Source organism: Excalfactoria chinensis, chromosome 3 (genome assembly GCF_039878825.1).
Source record: "Excalfactoria chinensis isolate bCotChi1 chromosome 3, bCotChi1.hap2, whole genome shotgun sequence".
Classification (NCBI taxonomy): domain Eukaryota; kingdom Metazoa; phylum Chordata; class Aves; order Galliformes; family Phasianidae; genus Excalfactoria; species Excalfactoria chinensis.
In genome coordinates, this window is record NC_092827.1 from 63,319,114 (window position 1) to 63,338,848 (window position 19,735).

At 35.8% G+C, this 19,735-nt stretch overlaps 1 protein-coding gene across 5 annotated transcripts in view; it reads left to right on the top strand.

Annotated features, from left to right (window-relative positions):
- The window catches only part of PACRG (parkin coregulated), a 175,470-nt gene that overhangs the window by 33,236 nt on the left and 122,499 nt on the right, over nucleotides 1-19,735 (top strand). For all 5 annotated transcript variants that reach the window (XM_072332501.1, XM_072332502.1, XM_072332503.1 and 2 more), the window contains exon 3: nucleotides 1,201-1,335. In XM_072332501.1, coding sequence (XP_072188602.1) covers nucleotides 1,201-1,335 — 135 coding nt within the window. The remainder of the gene's footprint in view (nucleotides 1-1,200; nucleotides 1,336-19,735) is intronic.

Genomic DNA, 19,735 nt, shown 5'->3' on the forward strand with positions numbered 1-19,735 from the left:
AGGGAGTAATCGTCAAGGGCATTTGAGATGAGTTTAGCTCGCTTAGTCTCTTCTAGCATTTGAGATTAGCTTTGTTAATTAGTTTAAACAATAGATTTTGTATAAGTACTTGAAATTCTGTTATCTTTGTGCTGGTTTTCAGTTACTGTTGCTACTAAGTTTGGCTGAGAAAGAAGTTCCTTTGTGGACGTTTTAGAATTGGACTGTCATTCAGGCACTCAGTCTATTTGATATATTGACCAAACATAGCTAAGGAACCAAGTGGAGCTGAATCAGATTTTTTCTTCCAAGGCAACAAAGACAGAATGGAGTGATTCAGCAGTAGACTTTTCCACTTTTTCTAGGTTCCAACTAGTAATCATAGAATCCTAGAATCCTTAGAGTTGAAAAGGATCTCTGAAAGCCATCTAGTCCAGCTCCTCTGCAATGAACCAGGACATCCACAGCTAGAGCAGGTTGACTAGGGCCTTATCCAGTCTTACCCTGAAAGTCTGCAGGGACAAGGCATCTACCACAACACTAGGTAACTTGTTCCAGTGTCTCACCTCCCTCAACTGTAGATTTTTTCCTTGTATCTAACCTAAATCTCCCCAATGACCTTGAAACCATTTTCACTTGTGCTGTCACCACAGACCCTGATAAATAGTCTGTCTCTCTTTACTGTAGCTCCCCTTTAGATACTGAAGGTCCATTACTGAGTGGCTGGATGTCATATGAAAGCCATATCCAGAGGAACTCAGGAAAGGATCTAGTGAAGTAGGTCAAAGAAAGACATGACAGCTGTATTAGATGGAAACCAAGTCAGATGACCTCTATAAAGAAACAATTGGAAGAATATTTCTCAAGGACAAATACTTGATTTTACAAGAACTTCTATTTATTATGTAAATGTATTTCTGATGTTTTAGTCTTAAAAATGCTGTGGAAACTGAGGTGGCCACAAGGAAATACAAAGTTTTTTATCGGGGAGACTGAAATTGGTAAACAAAAAGGAGAGGGCAGTGAAACTTGTAGAGAAGATTGCAAACTAATCTGGGAGATCAGTGAGGATTTTTGTTTCTGTGTTAAGCCATAAGAAGCTTTTTGGAGTTATGGTTATTGTTATTATTTATGGATATATTTTATTAAATTATTATTTTAATAATCATTAGCATTATTATTTATGGAATTATGGAAGATTTTGTTTGTTTCTGTTTTAAGGTAAGGGGGCCCCCACTTGCAGGAGCATTTAAAGAGAGACCAACAAAGCCTACAGCGTTTCGCAAGTTTTATGAACGTGGAGACTTCCCTATTGCTATTGATCATGATACAAAAGGGAACAGAATAGCATGGAAGGTAAGTCTTGGCATGCCTTTGACAGCCAGCTGAGCTTGTTGAAGTGACATCTCTAATTGTCAAAAGAAAGTTATCTTGTAAGTAAACAAACTGTCGCGGTCCAGACAATTCTTGCAGTGTATTGAAGATAACTTTCTAATGCAGATGGTCGAGGTACCGACGCGGGGCGGGGTGCTGCTGGACCTTATTCTCACCAACAAGGAAGGACTCGTTAAGGAAGTAAAAGTCGGGGGTAACTTGGGTTGTAGCGACCATGAGATGGTGGAGTTCGAGATCCTGAGCGGAGGAAGCAAAACAAAAAGTAGGATTGCTACCCTGGACTTCAGGAGAGCCAACTTTGATCTCCTCCGGGACTTACTTGGGGCCATCCCGTGGGCCAGGGTGCTAGAAGGCAAGGGGGCCTGTGAGAGCTGGCTAGCATTCAAACGGCTCCTCTTCCAGGTTCAGGATCGGTGCGTCCCTGTAACTAAGAAGTCAGGAAAAGGTGCCAGGAGACCTGCGTGGATGAGTAAGGAACTCATGTGCAAGCTCCGCAGAAAGAAGAAAGTACACGATATGTGGAAAAAGGGTCTGGCCACTTGGGAACAATATAAGAATGTAGTCAGGGACTGCCGAGATGCGACCAGGAAGGCTAAAGCCCACCTGGAGCTGAATCTAGCTAAGGAGATAAAGGATAATAAAAAAGGGTTTTTTAAGTACATTAACAGCAAAAGGAAGGCTAGGGAGAATGTGGGCCCCATACTAAGTGAGGGGGGTGTTCTGGTAACGGGGGATGCTGAGAAGGCGGAAATACTGAACGCCTTCTTTGCCTCTGTCTTTAGTGAAAGGGCTCTCCCCCAGGAATCCCAGTCCCCGGTGGTTGATGAGAGAATCTGGGGAATGGGAGATTTCCCTTTAGTCAGGGAAGAGGTGGTCCGTGAGTGCTTAGGAAACATTAATGTCCATAAATCCATGGGACCTGATGGGGTGCACCCGCGGGTGCTGAGAGAGCTGGCGGAGGTTATTGCTAAGCCGCTCTCTGTAATTTTTCAAAGGTCTTGGAGAACTGGGGAGGTGCCTGAAGATTGGAGGATGGCCAATGTCACCCCAGTCTTCAAAAAGGGCAAGAAGGATGACCCGGGTAATTATAGGCCAGTCAGCCTCACCTCTGTCCCAGGGAAGGTGATGGAACAGCTTGTGCTGGATGCCATCTCCAGACAACTGGGAGAAAAGGAGGTTATCAGGAGTACTCAGCATGGGTTCACCAAGGGGAGGTCGTGCTCGACCAACCTGGTGGCCTTTTATGAAGATGTCACTAGCTGGGTGGACGGGGGGAGAGCGGTAGATGTAGTCTACCTTGATTTCAGTAAGGCTTTTGATACGGTCCCCCATGACATCCTTATAACAAAGCTGAGGAAGTATGGGATAGATGAGTGGACGGTGAAGCGGATCGAGAATTGGCTGACTGGCAGAGTGCAGAGGGTTGTCATTGGCGGTGCGGTGTCTGGCTGGAGGCCTGTGACTAGTGGTGTCCCCCAGGGGTCTGTGCTGGGTCCAGTCTTGTTCAACATCTTCATCAACGACCTTGATGAGGGGATAGTGGCCACCCTCAGCAAGTTTGCTGATGACACGAAGCTGGGAGGATTGGCTGACACGCCTGAAGGCTGTGCAGCCATTCAGAGAGACCTGGACAGACTGGAGAGCTGGGCAGTAAGAAACCGAATGAGGTTTAACATAAGCAAGTGTAGAGTCTTGCATCTCGGTAGAAATAATTGCATACACCAGTACAGGTTGGGGGAAGACCTGCTGGAGAGGAGCTCTGCTGAGAGGGACCTGGGCGTCCTGGTGGACGACAGGTTGGCCATGAGCCAGCAGTGTGCCCTTGTAGCCAAAAAGGCCAATGGCATTCTGGGGTGCATTAAAAAGAGCGTAGCCAGCAGGTCAAGGGAGGTGATCCTCCCCCTCTACTCTGCCCTGGTGAGGCCTCATCTGGAATACTGTGTCCAGTTCTGGGCTCCCCAGTACAAAAAAGACAGGGATCTCTTGGAAAGAGTCCAGCGGAGGGCCACAAAGATGGTGAAGGGCCTGGACCATCTCCCCTACGAGGAGAGACTTAGGGAACTGGGTCTGTTTAGCCTTGAGAAAAGAAGGCTGAGAGGGGACTTGATCCAGGTTTATAAATACCTGAGGTGTGGGAGCTATAGTGGCGAGGCTGGTCTCTTTTCAGTAGTGCGTGGGGACAGGACTAGGGGCAATGGGCTGAAACTCCAGCATAGGAAGTTCCGCACGAATGTGCGCAAGAACTTCTTTACAGTGAGGGTGACGGAGCACTGGAACAGGCTGCCCAGGGAGGTGGTGGAGTCTCCTTCTCTGGAGATATTCAAGACTCGCCTGGACGCCTACCTGTGCGACGTGGTGTAGGGAGCCTGCTTTGGCAGGGGGGTTGGACTCGATGATCTCTAGAGGTCCCTTCCAACCCCTATAATTCTGTGATTCTGTGATTCTGTGAAACTGAAGTAATTTCTTAGAAAATGGAAGCTGTTAAAAGAAAAAAAAAAAAAAAAAAAAAAAAAGGCTCTTGATTCAGCTGTCTACCTTGGCTAACAATTAAATTATATGCTGCAAAAAGCAAGATGACAGAGTTGCTTTGCCTTAGAGAATTGCCTCCTGCCCAATTCATCTCTCTTTTTATGAGGACCTGGCAATGCAGCCTATTTCAGGCAGTCCATCAAATGATGGAAGTGGTTGGTTTCACTGAGCAGCAGCCATTTATCTACCCCAAATTTCACCTTCCTGCAGGACACTTCCAAATAGAAGCTTTAATTACCTAAATGGATAGGTCAAGATTGCCTGCTCCCTGAAAATGCAGAGCAGAATACAAACGAAGGCAGATTCTCATTCCACAGCTGTACTCTCAGTCTACAGCATATGTCAGACAGCGTAATCGCTGTCATACGTGCCCCTGTTAGAGGCTGACCTCCACTGCTGAAACCATTACAACTACGACATTTCTCTGACAAAAGGTTAATTGGCTTCAAAATAAATGTATTGCCTAATGACTCCATTCTAATGCGGCTATGTTTCTCTCTGAAAGGCTTGGTGATGTTATTTGTAAAACTTGCCAATCTTCTAAGTAACCACTGCAGACTTTTAAATTTAATTTTAAAAATGAATGCTGATCTTTAACCTGCTCCTACTATTTAATTATTTTTGTTATCATGAATTCTTCTTTTTTTGTGTTGTTTATTGAACTAAAATAAAATTTCACTGAAAGCAATGATAGTTACAGAAAACGAACATGGTACACATGAAAATAATGTATCAGATTTATAGAATATTTAATTTTTTTCATGTAGAGAGAATGATACAAAATTTAAATGTATAGCTTTCTTAATTCAACAAAAGGGGAGAAATTTTGCAATCTCATAACTGATTCTGCTGCTAATGATGTCAACAGGATTTGACCTATGCTGTAGTAAGTGGCACAGTATAATTTATTAGTAACTAGGATTTAAGATAGATTTTTTGTGTATTTAAGTATAGAAGAGGAATTTGTACTGTGAGAAAGTACTATTAACAATAACAATGCTAAATTAACACAAGGAACAATTAATATTTCTTGCAACGAGACCCTACCCTAATCAGAATGAGATTCCGTTGTAACGTTACTTTATACAACATTAATCATGACTTTTCTGGATTAAAATTCACAGGTTTACAGTTTCAGTTTGCATTCCAATCTTTCATCATCCAGTAAGAATCAATAACAGTTTGCAAATATATGCAAAAACCTGTAGAGTTCAGGTTTTCTTCCTGAAGCATTATAATTTCTAATTTCTCAAGATTGGATTGAGAGATACATTTACCCTCATTTTAACTGCTGTTTGGTGTACATACTTCTATTATAAGGATTAACATTCCACTTCATGATGCTACTGGCTACTTAATTGACTTCTTGCTAACTAACTTTCTGTGAGTCTTCAAACTAAACCTTAACATCTAGAATTAGTGTTTTTTCCTTGCATCTGACAATTTGAGTTGTTTGAAGATATTCATACTACCTTAAGATAACCTCAGGTGTTGCCGTGTGCAATCATGGTTCAACCCCCCCCTTGCCCAGGTTCTAGCAGAACCCCCGCTAGGGCCAAGAAGACCACCGTGACTCATCAAGAACGGTGGCAAAATGGCGTTTATTAGGAGTAATCAACACCTTATATAGAATCTCTGGTGAACAACCTAGCAGGATTTTTTTCTTATTGCAATTTGTAGTCTTATCACTCCAGTTTCTCCCTAATACCCAGGTACCACAGTAACACACTGTCATGTAGCTAGTGAGACCTGGGGCTCTTATGTCATGCAACTGTTACTTTTGGTATTGCTGTTCATCCTCTCTTTCAAAACAAATTATTATTACTTCAGCAGACATCCAAGAAGGCAATGTAGTTGTGCAGTGTTCCATTGTTCTATCATCAGCATGGCAGGGCCCAAACTTATTTCCCTTATTCCAATCCACTTGATTTATTCACAGATCAATCTAGATGGAGTTTTGTGGCAGGCACTCAAGAAAACAATACTGAGATAGCAGAATTACTTGAGGCTGTTGTTTAATTTGGCACACAACCATCATTGATTATTGTGCATCTTAAGAAGATGTAGAAGGCAAATAGGAGTTTTCTAGATCAAAATTTAGGTAACATAGCTTCTTAAGTCCTGCATGCTTCTTCTAGAGGCTGAGAATGTTGTTAATCATTGGTCATTAATTTAAGATGATGTCTGTATTCTTTACTTGGTTTAAAAACATGAAAATAATCAAAATATCTAACATACAGGTAAGGGCTCATTTTCTCTCATTCATTGTGTTTATTTGTAAACTTGATTAAGTCAGTCTAGAAACATATTTTACTTCATACTGCTTAAATTCATAAAGAAAAAAAAGAAAAACATTTTCCTAATGTCTAGGAAAATGCTTTAAAATATCTTGTCTAAACTATATTTGTATGAGTTCGATTGTTCTAGGGAAAGGATAAAAGAAAGAAATGGTAACTCTTGTTTGAATCTGGAAATCATTGCACGATATTATTATTTTATTCTGACGTGGGTTTTTTGTTTGTTTGTTTTTCTTTATTTATTTATATGCTATTTAAATCATGGTTCATTTGACTCTTGTTAGTTTGGATACCCAGTGGTGCATGAGAGAAAATGCAAGGAGGTCTCAGAAACATGATTTATTCTGACAAAGGGAAATACTATAGGATTTTTCTCCTTCCTTGGATACATACAGTGGTTTTTGTCTGTTTGGTGGTTTGGGTTTTTTTGTTGTTTTTTTTTTTGTTTGTTTGTTTTGTTTGTTTGGTTGGTTGGTTGGCTTTTGGTAATTACTGAAAGAAAATAAAATAGCCATGTTTATCAGACATTAAATAATTTTTTGAAAACTCGTTACTATTCAGTATATTGTAACTCCATGGAAGAGTCATTTTTCAGGTAGAACAGAAGAATTTGAAATCTTTTATCATACATGAATTGTGTTAACTTACAAAAAGCTTTGGCTATTATATATAAATGACCCTGGATTTTATAATAGTTCTGGCTACCTCTTATTTTAAACCCATGATTAATTTCCTGTATGGGTGAGCTAAGCATAACTATTATTTTAGACCCAGGCAAGACATAAAAGTTAAGTTTGGAACTATTTGTGAATACCTGCATGTCTCGATTCTCTGATTCTGAAATAATAATTCTTACTGGGAGATTAGTTTAAATGTTTCCAGTATGGACAAAATTTAGAAAGAAGCATTTTTTCTGTAAAGTAACCATAAATTTTGACGAGATTAAACTTTGCCAGCAATGGTAGTGCTTACATAAGATCCCCTTCTTAAAATAAGAACCAAAGCAAATTAGATTCAAGTTACAAGATTACTGTAGCATGATCTGGCTTCAATGTGACTTTTCAACCAAATTTTTATGTTTAGAAATTTACACTGGCATCCTGACTGACAAGTTGCCATATTACACTACATAATTTCTGCATTCAGCTCTTTTATTATTATTACAAGTCCAAATAAATCTGTTTTGAGTCAATGGATAAAAAAGATGAATGGATAAAATATGGTTACAACATAATCTTAGTAAATCATGATAACAAGTTCAGGAAATTAAATCTGATTTTAAGCAATACCACCTGAAGAAAAGAAAGAAAAATAATTCTAAATATTTTGATAATTTTGAATTTAAATGGTCTGATGTTAAAAGCTGTAATTGAGTTTATTTTCAGAAGAAGGCATGACCGCTTTGGTGTTCTTAATCTTCGTTTTCAGAAATGGAGAAAAATTGTCTTTTTATCTTTATCAAGAGGTGAATATGAAGAATGCTTTGTGAATTATGTTGGTGAAAATTCACCATCTCTGTAATTCGTCAGAATATTTTCTGATTCTGAATACAGTTTAAGTAAAAAAATTCATAGAAAATGAATTCAAGGCATTCATTCCACTCAGGGACTCTACTGGCAGTCAGTGAATTTTTTTGCTTAATTCACACACTCAGTAAAATACTCAAACATCTGATTTAAATTCTTTGATTTCATGATCCTTTTGTGGTCATTAAATACATCTGTAGTACCTTACAATTGATGCAAATACACAATACTCCTACTTTTGGATACAGCAATAGCTTTTGAGAACTATAAACAAACTTCTTTGAGCAACTCAACTAATGTTCAAGATTCTTTCCAAATTTGAAGCATTTGATTTTAGTAACAAAGAATGGATAATAACTGCATGGTTTGAAAATGTGTCTCTGATGTGGATCAAATATAAACGTTCAGAGTATAAATTGCTGGTAATTAAGAATTAGATGGTAGTGGAAAGTAATCTTTTTGACAAAGAATGTGCTGGAATGTTTATCTCATAAGTCCTGTGACTAATTGTTTGGGATCCTTAAGTTCTCTTATGTATGTCACAATTTTCTTTTAAAACGTGTAGTAAAACGTTCTTTTCCACAGTTTCACACTGAACAATGAATTATAAAATCTCACTGCTCCATTCTTGTGAAGGACTTCCATTTTTAAATATACTGAGTTAAAGAAGGTCAGAATGCAATTAAAACTTAGACTAAGGAAGCTGATAATGCAAAGAAGTATTTCTGAATTTTTAAGAATGTTTGAAGTGCGGTCTCTCTGTATCTTAGAGAAAGTCATCAAAATGAAAAATTACTTGTTTAGGGAGTAGGGTAAATAGTGAACGGTGTTTCTCCGTGGAACCTACTCACCTTCAAAATAATTTTAGCTATTTCGTAGAGAATCAATTTCAAAACCACAAAATTCTTCAACAAGCAAAATGTCAAAATGAATGTTATGTGTGTCCTTTGTGGATTTTTTTCTAGGTTTTCTTTCCAGGGTACTAATGGCTTTTTTTCAGTGAGGATGCAAATTTTATCATTATAGTTTCTCTTCATCCTCTTTCCTACATAGTTTAGCTTTTCCAGATACTCTCGCAAGCTTTGACACCAAAATGACTTCTTGATGATAGAAACTAGATCCAGGGACAGAAGACTATTCTCTACATTAATGCTATGTGTTTGCATGAGACATCTAACTTTTTATTGTGCAGACTATTGAAGGTTGTTTCTGGGAACAGGGGCCACAAGTAATTTAAACATGCCACAGAACTGTAATTCTTGTTAGCACCTGTCCTCCCTAATTTGGTTTCATCTGTCTGTTGTATATTAGCCTGTATAAAATTCTGAGCTGCTGTGATTAAACTGGCACCTGTACCCAGCGGCAAGAAAAATCTTTTCCTTCCTCCCAAACCCTAAGACAGCTGCTGTGTGGTTTGTGCATTTTTCAGTTTGTTTTGCTTTTATGAAGTTTAATTCTTTTTGACTGAGGGGTGCATTTTAAACAAGAGTTAATATAGTTTACTGCAGCAACCACTATAGCTGAAAGAGACAAGGTGCACAGGTCCTAAGCAATATTACTCAGTGTTTTCCATTTCTGTAGCATTAGTTTTCAATTAATACATATGAATAAACACTTAATGTATGTTATTTCATTTGTAGAGTTCTGTTAGTCTAAGGAAGCCATAGTGTGCTCATTTACCTTACAGAGTGATCCCATTAATATTTTGTCATTTATAGAAGTAAGATATTATTCCAAGAGTTGGAGCATTTAGTAGCTTATTCCCATCAGAAGGGGAAGGACCAGTTTTCCTGCATTCCTTCTCTTTGTTTTTAAACCATACTTGGTACTGGCACTGATATTAATCTGAACTCTCCATGTGGAACATATCTCATTAACTCACGGAAAAGGAATTGGATATGTTTTTTTCATAAATGTTAATGTTAACAATGTCTTCACAGTCCTGTGAATTTTCAGTACAAAAGGGTCCATAAATGTTAAAGCCATGTGTTGATAAAGGAGAGAAAAACATCAGTAAAGAATGGGAGAGGGATGAAGTATCTTAAAACTATTTTTCTTCCAACAGCAATGAACTGTTACGTTAGCTTAGCTGCTCTTGGAAATGGGACTTCAGATATCTCTCAGATAAGGGAACTATATGACTATGAAAAATGTTTTCCTTTTGACTTTATTTTCATATATATATATATGTAGATATATATTTTGGCTTCTATTCATTGCTAAACTCTTTAATACCTTCTTAATAACAAATGTCATATTGAAGAAAACATTTCAATCCATCAAAAATGTTGTCATGCAGAATAAAGGGTTTTGCAGATTATATACAAAAGAAGGGTAACCATATGTTACAATTAGCCACTGTTACAGTGCAATAATGCCAGTATTGTATTATACATTTTTTTTATGTTTTATTTTTTTAATCATTTCAGTGATCTTGTTTAAGCCTTTCCCAATACAGTTGTGTTGGTATAACAGAAAAGTGCAGTGTGAATTCAAGTGAGAGCAATTGGAAGCAGGAATTCCTTAATCCAGAAATACTATGTAATAATTTAGAGAGGTTAGAAATATGAGCTGATATAAAGTAATGGTCTCGGAGAAACATATTCTATTAATGCCACCTCTGACAAATAAAAAGATGCCAATAGATTTAAGGTGAAGAAATAGTTTAGAAAATAACTGGAAAAAAATAAGTTGTAAAGAATCTGGTTGTCTGAGGTGTACATGATTACAAGAAGGAACTATTCCTTTACAAACTAAAATGCAACAACGTGTTGCATCACATCTTGAATCTGAAATTACTTGTACTCTCGCACTATGACTTACTGAAGCAAGTACAATCATGAGATGATCATAAGTACGTGTTTAGACAAATCTCATTCCTAATTCTTCGTGACTGTTTTACTATTACCCAATTGATTACTATCTAAGTGCTTTCTTTGCTGATGTGCATGTGACATTTTCTTAGACATTGTTAAAAACTGTAATCATGGTTCTATTCTTCTAGTTTTCTTTTTTTAAAAAATTTGATAAACAGTACTAAAAGAAAGTTATTTTAAATCTCTTAAGCAATACCATGTAAGTATTAAACCCTCACTGTTCCCTGAAATTATATAAAAGAGCACTAGAATAAATCCTTTCTATGGATTAAAAAAAAAAATCCAATTGATCCATTAAAATTGGGTCCTTCTTGCCATAGCTAAATAGTATCCATTCTTCTTTCCATTCTACTCCCTATGGTATTAAAACTTTTCTTACTGATCTGTTGGTTTTTTCAGTCTTGATGATTCTCAGAGCAATCCATTTCTGAGCAGCCATCTGATTAGATAACTGAATGCTTTATAGAAGCTACTAAAAGTTCTGGTCATAATTTTCATAGCATCAACTTCAATCTTTAACTTATATCAAACAAGTATTAGTATCTGGTTATGTTTATATGTAACAGTGTAACTTTGTTTATATTTAATAGGTGGGGAAAAAAAAAAAAAAAAAAAAAGTGATATTAGTGATGCAAAAATAGTCTTATCAAAATACTATTTCAAAAGACTCCACCAAAACAGTTTTTATGGAATTTCATAAAATTGAAAGAAACTATTTCAGTACTTACCAGTGTTCTAATTGGTTGCTTATAGTTCATGCATTTAAGATAATATTTTCTATGAAATGCTGTATTAGTAAGAGGCTACTCAGTGCCATCTCTTCCTCATACCGGCTGTGGATTGTGGAATTCTGGTTATTACTGTGAGGGTTTCTTTTCACTCTTTTCCTAATTATATTTGAAAAATCTATTGAAATGTATTTTTTCTCAATATTCAGATAAACTACCATATTTACTGAAAAAAAGAAAAAAAAAGAAAAAAGAAAAGAAAGACAAGTTAATTTCCTTAACAGCAGAATCTTTTCAAGGGAAAAATATTAATGTTCTCTTAGATATGACTCAGGTTTCCTTTGTTTCAAGAACATCAATGCTGAACTTGGATGCTGGCGTTCAGCTGAAATCTAAAACAGGCTTTGCAAAAGCAGTGGCAGTTTACCTGCTTCTTGTAGCACAGAGCAGCAACATTTCAATTATTTATTCCTCTGTGGCTAATTAATAGATGCATCTTGTAGCAAGATTTTAGAAAACAGTAGTGCTGTGGCAGTTAATTTACTGTTCCTTTTTCCCCATATACACAATTAAAGCCATCCCTTTATCTGATGTAAATTGCCATCTCTTGAAAGTATATGAAATGAAAACCTAGCCATGTATCAGAAATAACTTTAATTTAAATTTGCTAAATGACCTCTGAAAGCTAGATGAAAGATTTTCTGCTGAATGGGTTGGTGCTCCCTGCCTGTATAATTTATGTGAGAAATTAGTGCGAATGGTTCACTTTTATGGAGCAGTGCTGCTTGTAGCAAGCCTGCAGAAACAATTTTCCCCCAAGCCTCCATCTGTTCTTCAAACCAGGGCATATGCCATCTCATCGAGCTTGAAAGTCAACTGATTTATAACTCCTGAAAAGTGCATAGATTGAAAAGAAAGGTCGACTTCTGCTATGTGACAGTGATTTGCTAGGCACTTGGATAAAGACAATTCACATTCCTGTGGACCCAAGAGGACACAAGTGATGTAAGCTTCAAAAATCAGTAGACTGACATGTTGGACAAAAACAAATAGTTCCTCCTCCATGAGTTAAACAGCTATCTCTGTGTTCTAAAAGATCAAAACTTTTTAGAGGCTAGATAGGTAATATAGCCATGAAATCTTGCTATGATGTGTTTCAGACTGAATATTTTCCTAGCTACAAAGGTTGCTATCTAGAAGTATCAGGACTTATTCCACTTTAAACTGCAACCAGAAACATCTGTCTTAAAAACTGCTTGCTGTTATTTGTCAGAAAGTTCTGTTCAAAACCACTAACACAGCTTTGATGAATTTTGTGTGTCTACACCGAAGGTGAATTCAAAACCCTGTCCCAATTAATGGATGATATCTTTTTTGTCCATTCATTGTCAGCCTTCTTCCTTTTACCTAAATATTACATAGTTCTCTGGTGAATGACAAAACAAATTGAATTGATGACATAAAAATCAATATGTTTTTGATGTTTTCATTTACGGTCATGAAATACTGAGACTCTCCTACTTTGATGCTCATAGACTGAATAGCATTAACTATCTTATCAGGTGTGATTTTTTTTTTTGTATAATGACAAAGATGATGAAAATGTAGACCTAGTAAAATGCTTAAATTAAATACAATTTATAAACATTTCACTGTGTTGAAGGTGTGTTAAATGTAGTTATAACATGGCTTTATGAAATGCTACACTGAAACATGGGAGATAATTAAGAAAACATACTACAAGTCTTGTACTAATTAATAGGGAAAGTTAACTGAAACATATATTCTAAATACATAGTTTCTCAGTGGCTCTACTTTAAAGTTGTATTATAGTGGTCGTCTATACACAACATTTTGTGATAAATGTTATTCTATTTTGTTACCTTTCAATTGTTTCCTTTTTTTGTCCATTATATTGTGTACATGTAGTAAATATATCTCTCTCCATCATTTTTGTTGTCCTATTCTTTTTCCAAAGCAGAAACTAATTTACTATCATTTCACTGTCACTTTCATTAGCTTCTTATGATCCTTTCACATCGAATTCATGTTCACATATCTACTATTCTGCAAAGTTCTAATCTGTATTCTACACTGCTCTAAATCCTCACATTTAATTCTGCTCATTAATAGTATTTACTTGTCTTTAAATAGTAAATACTATCTATTTGTCTTTAAATGAAGTTACTCATGAGAACAGCTCTACAAGAATTGTCTTAAGCTTTCTACTCAAATAAAATATACTTTAATTATTACATACGTGTGTCTTTGAATAGAAATCATTCTGATTAAGATTCCAAATAACTTCCTAAATTAATAAGCTTCAAACTTTAACTTTTAAACTTCCTCTTACTTTGAAGCTTCTTAACTACTCTGTTGAGTAAAATAACTGTTCAGCGTTGCCTGAAAAAATCTTCTCAGATTTAAGCATGTAGGTAACACTTCATAATCAACCTAGTATGAAGCCTTGTTTTGGCTGATAATGTTTAACAGTGGTGTTAGTGAGATGATGTACTTAAATCTAACATGAGGAAAAGGAATTTACACTTGTTTGTTCTTTGTTATAATTATGTAACTTTCTTAATAAGTGCTTTAATGTTATTGCATCTATAAGGCATAAATTGCAAGACCTTTAGAACACAACCTATTTAAAGATGTCTGGTAAATATTTTATTGAGGCAGTTGATTTGCACTTTTTTTATTTAATGGAAATTTATTTTACATTTGAAGTCGGAGTCTATATGTGCATTTCAGTTATAGAATGTCTGTGTGACAGTAGCTGTAACATGTGGTAGGTTACATCCAAAATAATTGTATGTATTTAAATTAAATAGTTCCCCTTGGCTTTCAGCTTTTGCACATTAATGCTCTGGAAACAGGCAATTTTGGAAATTATAAATGCTGTGGTACTAAGTGATAGAATTTGTGGGTTACTAGGTTTTTTTCCTATGAATTCTTTTAATATCAGATCAAAAAAAAAAAAAAGTTTTAATTTGATTTTTAAAGAATGAGTAGCTAAGTTGTCTCTGTGTAATGAAACAATTTAAGTGCTGCAGGACATTGTAGAAGTTTCATCAGAGATAAAAACCCAAATAAAACCAACTGTCACATCATACGATAAAATAAATTATTTATATCTCACGTATTGGAACTGATTTTCTGTGTTTTAAAATAAATATTATGTTCGTATGATCAGGAAAATGTGTGTTTAATTAAAGAGTCATTACAAAAAGTTGGACAAGTAATACCTAAAGGATTACAAGTAAGGATCTTTAAAGAGATAAGAAAGAATATTGAATGAAAATTTCCTAAGGCTACAAAGAAGCAAAACAAACGGTGTTGCTTACAGCTTAATCTAAACTTATGTCTAAAGACCTATCTTTAGGAATGTGGGTTGTGTTATAATGTAGTGAATCTCTGCTTACAATGAAGACTAAGTGCAGCAAAGCGTGGTTCTGATTTAAAAAGGGACACATTAAAGAAAAAATTGAACATTTGTTTTTATTGCTTTTGACTGGCCCCTAGGTAGACTTTTACTTTTTTATACCTTTCACCTTTCTCCAATTAAAAAGCATTTTCTTCCTCCTCATGTGCTTATCTAAACACAAATTTAAATTAAAGCATTTAAAATGCAAATGTTAAATATTTGTTGAACAAAAATATCAATTTTTCCTATTTAATACAACTGACATCTTCCTGTTCCTCTGTCAACTGTGTTAAATGCTAAGTTAGATGATTTCATGGTCTCTGTGATGTCTAAGGTACCACCTATCTACATGCCATATGTGTGTGGTCAAGTTGTATGATTGAGAAAGAGATTCTTTTGGTTTACCCGTTTTAATGTTGTTCTAGCTGTCAAATGACAAACTTTTATAGATGCTATTTTCATTTTTAACTTCTTGCTGACATCTCTACATTTCATATGTTTTCCTAAAATACTTCTTTTTGAAAGCATGTATGTAACTTTCAAAGTTTTAGGTAGAATTCCAGACTTACTTTTCTGTTTATAAATATGAGTAGCAGTTGCTTTGAACAGTGATAGTGTTTTAAGTTTCGGCTGGAACAGAAGTGTTTTCCTCAAAGTGTCTGGTATGATGCTACATTTTGGTTGTAGGAGAAAAACAGTGTTGAGAACACACTGATGTTTGAAGTTGCTGCTAAGCAGTGCTGTCCAGAACCAAGACCATTCCAGTTTCTCATCTTATGCCAATGAAGGGTGGGGACGGAATCAGGACATGTGACTTAAACTGGCCATAGGAATATTCCATACCATATGACATCATGCAGAAGGAGTTTTGAAGGAGTGGGAGTTTCGCTCTCTCTTCTGCTGCATGGGGGGTAGCTGCTCATTGCTTGGGAAATGGTCAGAAATCACATATGCATCACTTGTTATACAGATTAATATATATAAAAACACACACACATAGTGATTATTGTTCTCTCTGTCTTAGTAAATAGTTTTATCTCAACCAATGAGTTCTACTTTTTTTTTTTTTTTTTTTTTTTTTTTTTTATCCAATCCTCTCCCAAATCCCAATGGGAAGGAGTAAGACTGAGCAAACAATTGTGGTACTCAGCCACCTGCCAGGATATACTGTAACAGTCCTTTGGGCGCCCAGTATTTGCACTAGAGAGTTGAGATAATAGCAGATCTGACTGGAGTGTGTTAGCACAGAATGTTGTGGCTGTTTGATATTTGCTGCTTTCTAATAATTGCTTATGTTTTCTTTATGAAGTTTTTTGAGAGTCTTCTTGTCAAACTATATTGTGTAGCACCTTTCTTGCTGTTTATTTTCCCTGCTGTGTTTGTTTGTTATCTCTAGTTGTTGGATTAAGGTTCATATTTTGTTATACTAAGTGGCTTTGGCTCACGTTATGATAAAATTGGCATTAGAGAAACTGATGTGATGTGTGTATTTGGCATTGCAGTCATCCTTAGGTTTTGAAAACCATATTGCTAATATCATTACCAATTATACTCTTTGCTTTGTCTCCTCAGGGAGACAGGCTACGTAGGAGTCATGAAAGGACATTTTCCAGCATTTCCTTGGCCTCCTTTTCTCTCACACATCTACATCTTTCCCTAGACTAGTTACAACAGTTCTTGAGAATTTTGAATATCCATGATATGTTCAGATCTGCATGCTTCTATTAGTATGTGTCGCAAATGTGTTCCATGTTCTGAGTAGCAGGGATAGTGGGATCGTATGAGCAGATGATGCCAACAGTGGTTGGCACCCCCAGTAGTTTATAATTTCACTTTTGAACAACTGCAAAATCCTGAAAAACTGGTAGAATATTTGGAGATCTGTTGCCTTGGCAATTCTAGAGGGGCACTAATCACTTCGGAGTGCTGAGACCCAGCCCATGCCTACTGAGCTCCATTCAATACCATCCCAGCTGAAACTAAGACAAATAGTTTAACCTCAAATTTATTGCTTTTGCTCACCAAAACTTAGTTCTCATTTTACCAATTTAGGCATTATATTTTTTGTGTATTTGCCTACTGTTTCTAGTATTTTTTTCTTTTCTAAAGTATAAAAAAAAAATAGCCCTTATTGAATTTATGCATGGATTTTTAGTCATTTTTATACTTGAACTTATTCAAATCATTAATATGAATTAATATAAATGATAACAAAATATTCACAATTTATTTGTCATAAGCTGGACTGACATATTTCTTTGAGATAATCAAGGGCAATAAAATTCTATCAGTCTAGTTACAATAGGTGTCACTACACTATATGTAGCAAAAAACAGGAAAGAATGAAGTGAATATAACTTCCTACTCGCACAGCTTTTTAATAAATAGCACTTTCCATCTGTGTCAGAGATCTCTTGTCTACAGACATTTCTGACTGCAGACAACAATGTAATATTTATGCTTCTTGTGTAAAGAGTTGCAGTTAATTAGGACAATAAATCAGTTTGCTCTCAAGGGCATAGAAAGACAAACTTTTATGGATTTACCACCTCAGAAGGTGATTTAAACTATTTGAATGACTTTGCATAAAGTTGGTTTGGAATACTTTCATGATGCATTAGTTAAATGCAGCTGGTAACTTTCAGATAAGAAATAATGATAATCACTAACAGCAGTATCATCAGCCCCGTACCTTTTTGTCATGTAATTGTTCATTAATGCATTGAAGATCCTAGATCATTCACCTAGTTTTTAGAAATATAATTACCTACAGCATTAATATTGCCTAATATGGAGTCTATTGGGTTAAAATAATGGTGGTTTAATTTTTACATATATACCAGTAGTGATTCACACTTTCAGTTTTTAGTTGGTATTGGGTTGTCAGATTAATGTCTAAAGGTAGCAAATACATGTCAGGATTCTTATAATTGTGCTGTTCCTCCTAATCTTTTATCAAACAGGCATACCTGAGAATGTAAAAGTGTGTTCTCCCTAGCTGTAAACTATGTTTTCTCTGTGCGCAAGTCTTGTTGTTTAATCAGTATTCACTTAAGAATACTTTGAAATTCTTAGAAAACTGTTAAATTGTAAGGTGTAGCAGAAATGCTGAGTAATAGCCTCAAAGAGTGATTGGGCACCTGGTAGGAAGGCAGGGCCAACCCAGGGGAGTTCAGGTGCATGCAATGTACCTGAATGACCTCAGTTAAGAGCTGGCAGTGGAGGGGAGGGTATTTCTTGTTGGAGGTCCCAATCTACTAGAGGCCTTCCAATGGTAAGCTGATATTTTTCTTCTCTTTTTTTGTATCTGTGGCTACTGTGTTGGGGTTTGTTCTCATTTGCTGTAGCAGAAAACTTTGCTAACCTGCTATTACTGTGGTACTTTCTATCCTACATAATACATATCCTACATACGTTCAAAAATTCCATTGAATTCCATCTGACTGAATTATGCATTTTGTAAGCCAAATGCTTTCTATCACCTGCTCCTAAAAATTGAGTCTTTGTTCTTATTTACATCGAAATTTGCTATGATGAGAATGCTCAGGCTTAATGTTTTAACTATAATCCAATACATACTACTTTTATTTACAAAGGACTATGACAAAACTGTTTTACAACCTTGTAAAAAAAGAATAATAATGGTAATAATCTACTGACTGAAATACAGCCTATATCAAATGTTTCTCTGTCGCTTAATATTTTATTGAACTTGTCTTCCTTTGTGAAAAGTATTATCTCTATATCCTGTGTTTGTCTAATTACTTATTATTTTTATACATTTCAACATTCTTGAATGAAACTATTATACAATATGATTAAATATATTTGCTTTCTTTCTTCCTATTAACATTTAGTTTACTCTGATAATTTAGTAAATCTCTTAAAAATGAGTTTTCAAGCACAGACTCTAGAAACTAGGTGGATACAGAAATGTCTGAAAAGCTAACAGATATTTGTTGCTTGTACCAACACTACATCTAACACATAGTATCCAAAAATCCTTCTAAACTCTTGGGTCTGATTGTACTCTGGCTGAAGTTTGTTTTTGCTGAGGCTAGGCTGGAGCAAATGACATGAGTCTAGCTGCCCTTTGAGAACGACTCTTGGGTGGAGTTATTCTGTTATTATTTTGGACACTTCTCCTGCTCTGCAGCTCACTTTGAAGATTAATGTAGGTGTTGGTTGTTGTTTTGTTTTTACTACATAAATCTTATGTTTGTGATTTGCTGTTGTAACAAACTAGGAAGCTACATAAATCACGTGCTACAAAACTATGTTTTGATTCATTATCATCATCTTCAATTACAGGATCATAATGCTTTTCCCTTAGGGCCTTGCTTCATCTAATATGCAGGATGGATAGTTCACTTGGGATAGAACTGCATCAACACTTTGTTGCATAAGAACCAGATTAAAAAGTTTCATCTGTTTGTTAATGTCCTGGGTCCCCTCGGTTGCTCTTCAGTTTCACTCTATGTATCAGATCACTGAAATGATAGATTTTAAAACTAGTGAAAAATAAATCTGTGGCTTTGTATTTTTACTTTTCTGCTCTTTGTTTTTTCTTTCTTTTTTCTTTTTAATCAGGTCAGTGTAGTATGTTGAAATGTCATGCAGCCATGTAGATTGTTTCACTGATGAAAATGAAAGAGCAGTTAACCAAAGCAGTAGAGTAGGATGAAACAACACAGTAGAGGATGAAAGAAGTCTGAAATCCTTTTTACACCTAGATAAGCTTTAAAAAGATAAAATATCAAATTGGTAGTCCCTAGGAATATTGCTTCCATAGTTTCTAACTCTAACATAACCCTAGTAATTATTTTAACAATCAATGATTAATTCAAACGGAGCCATTTTATTTGGAGGTTAAGTAACCAGGTTACTTAATTTTGTTTTCTCTGTTTGAGATGTAGATTCTGCTGACTAATACAACTTTTATGGAAGCTTTAACTGAAAGACTTCAGAAGCCATTCTT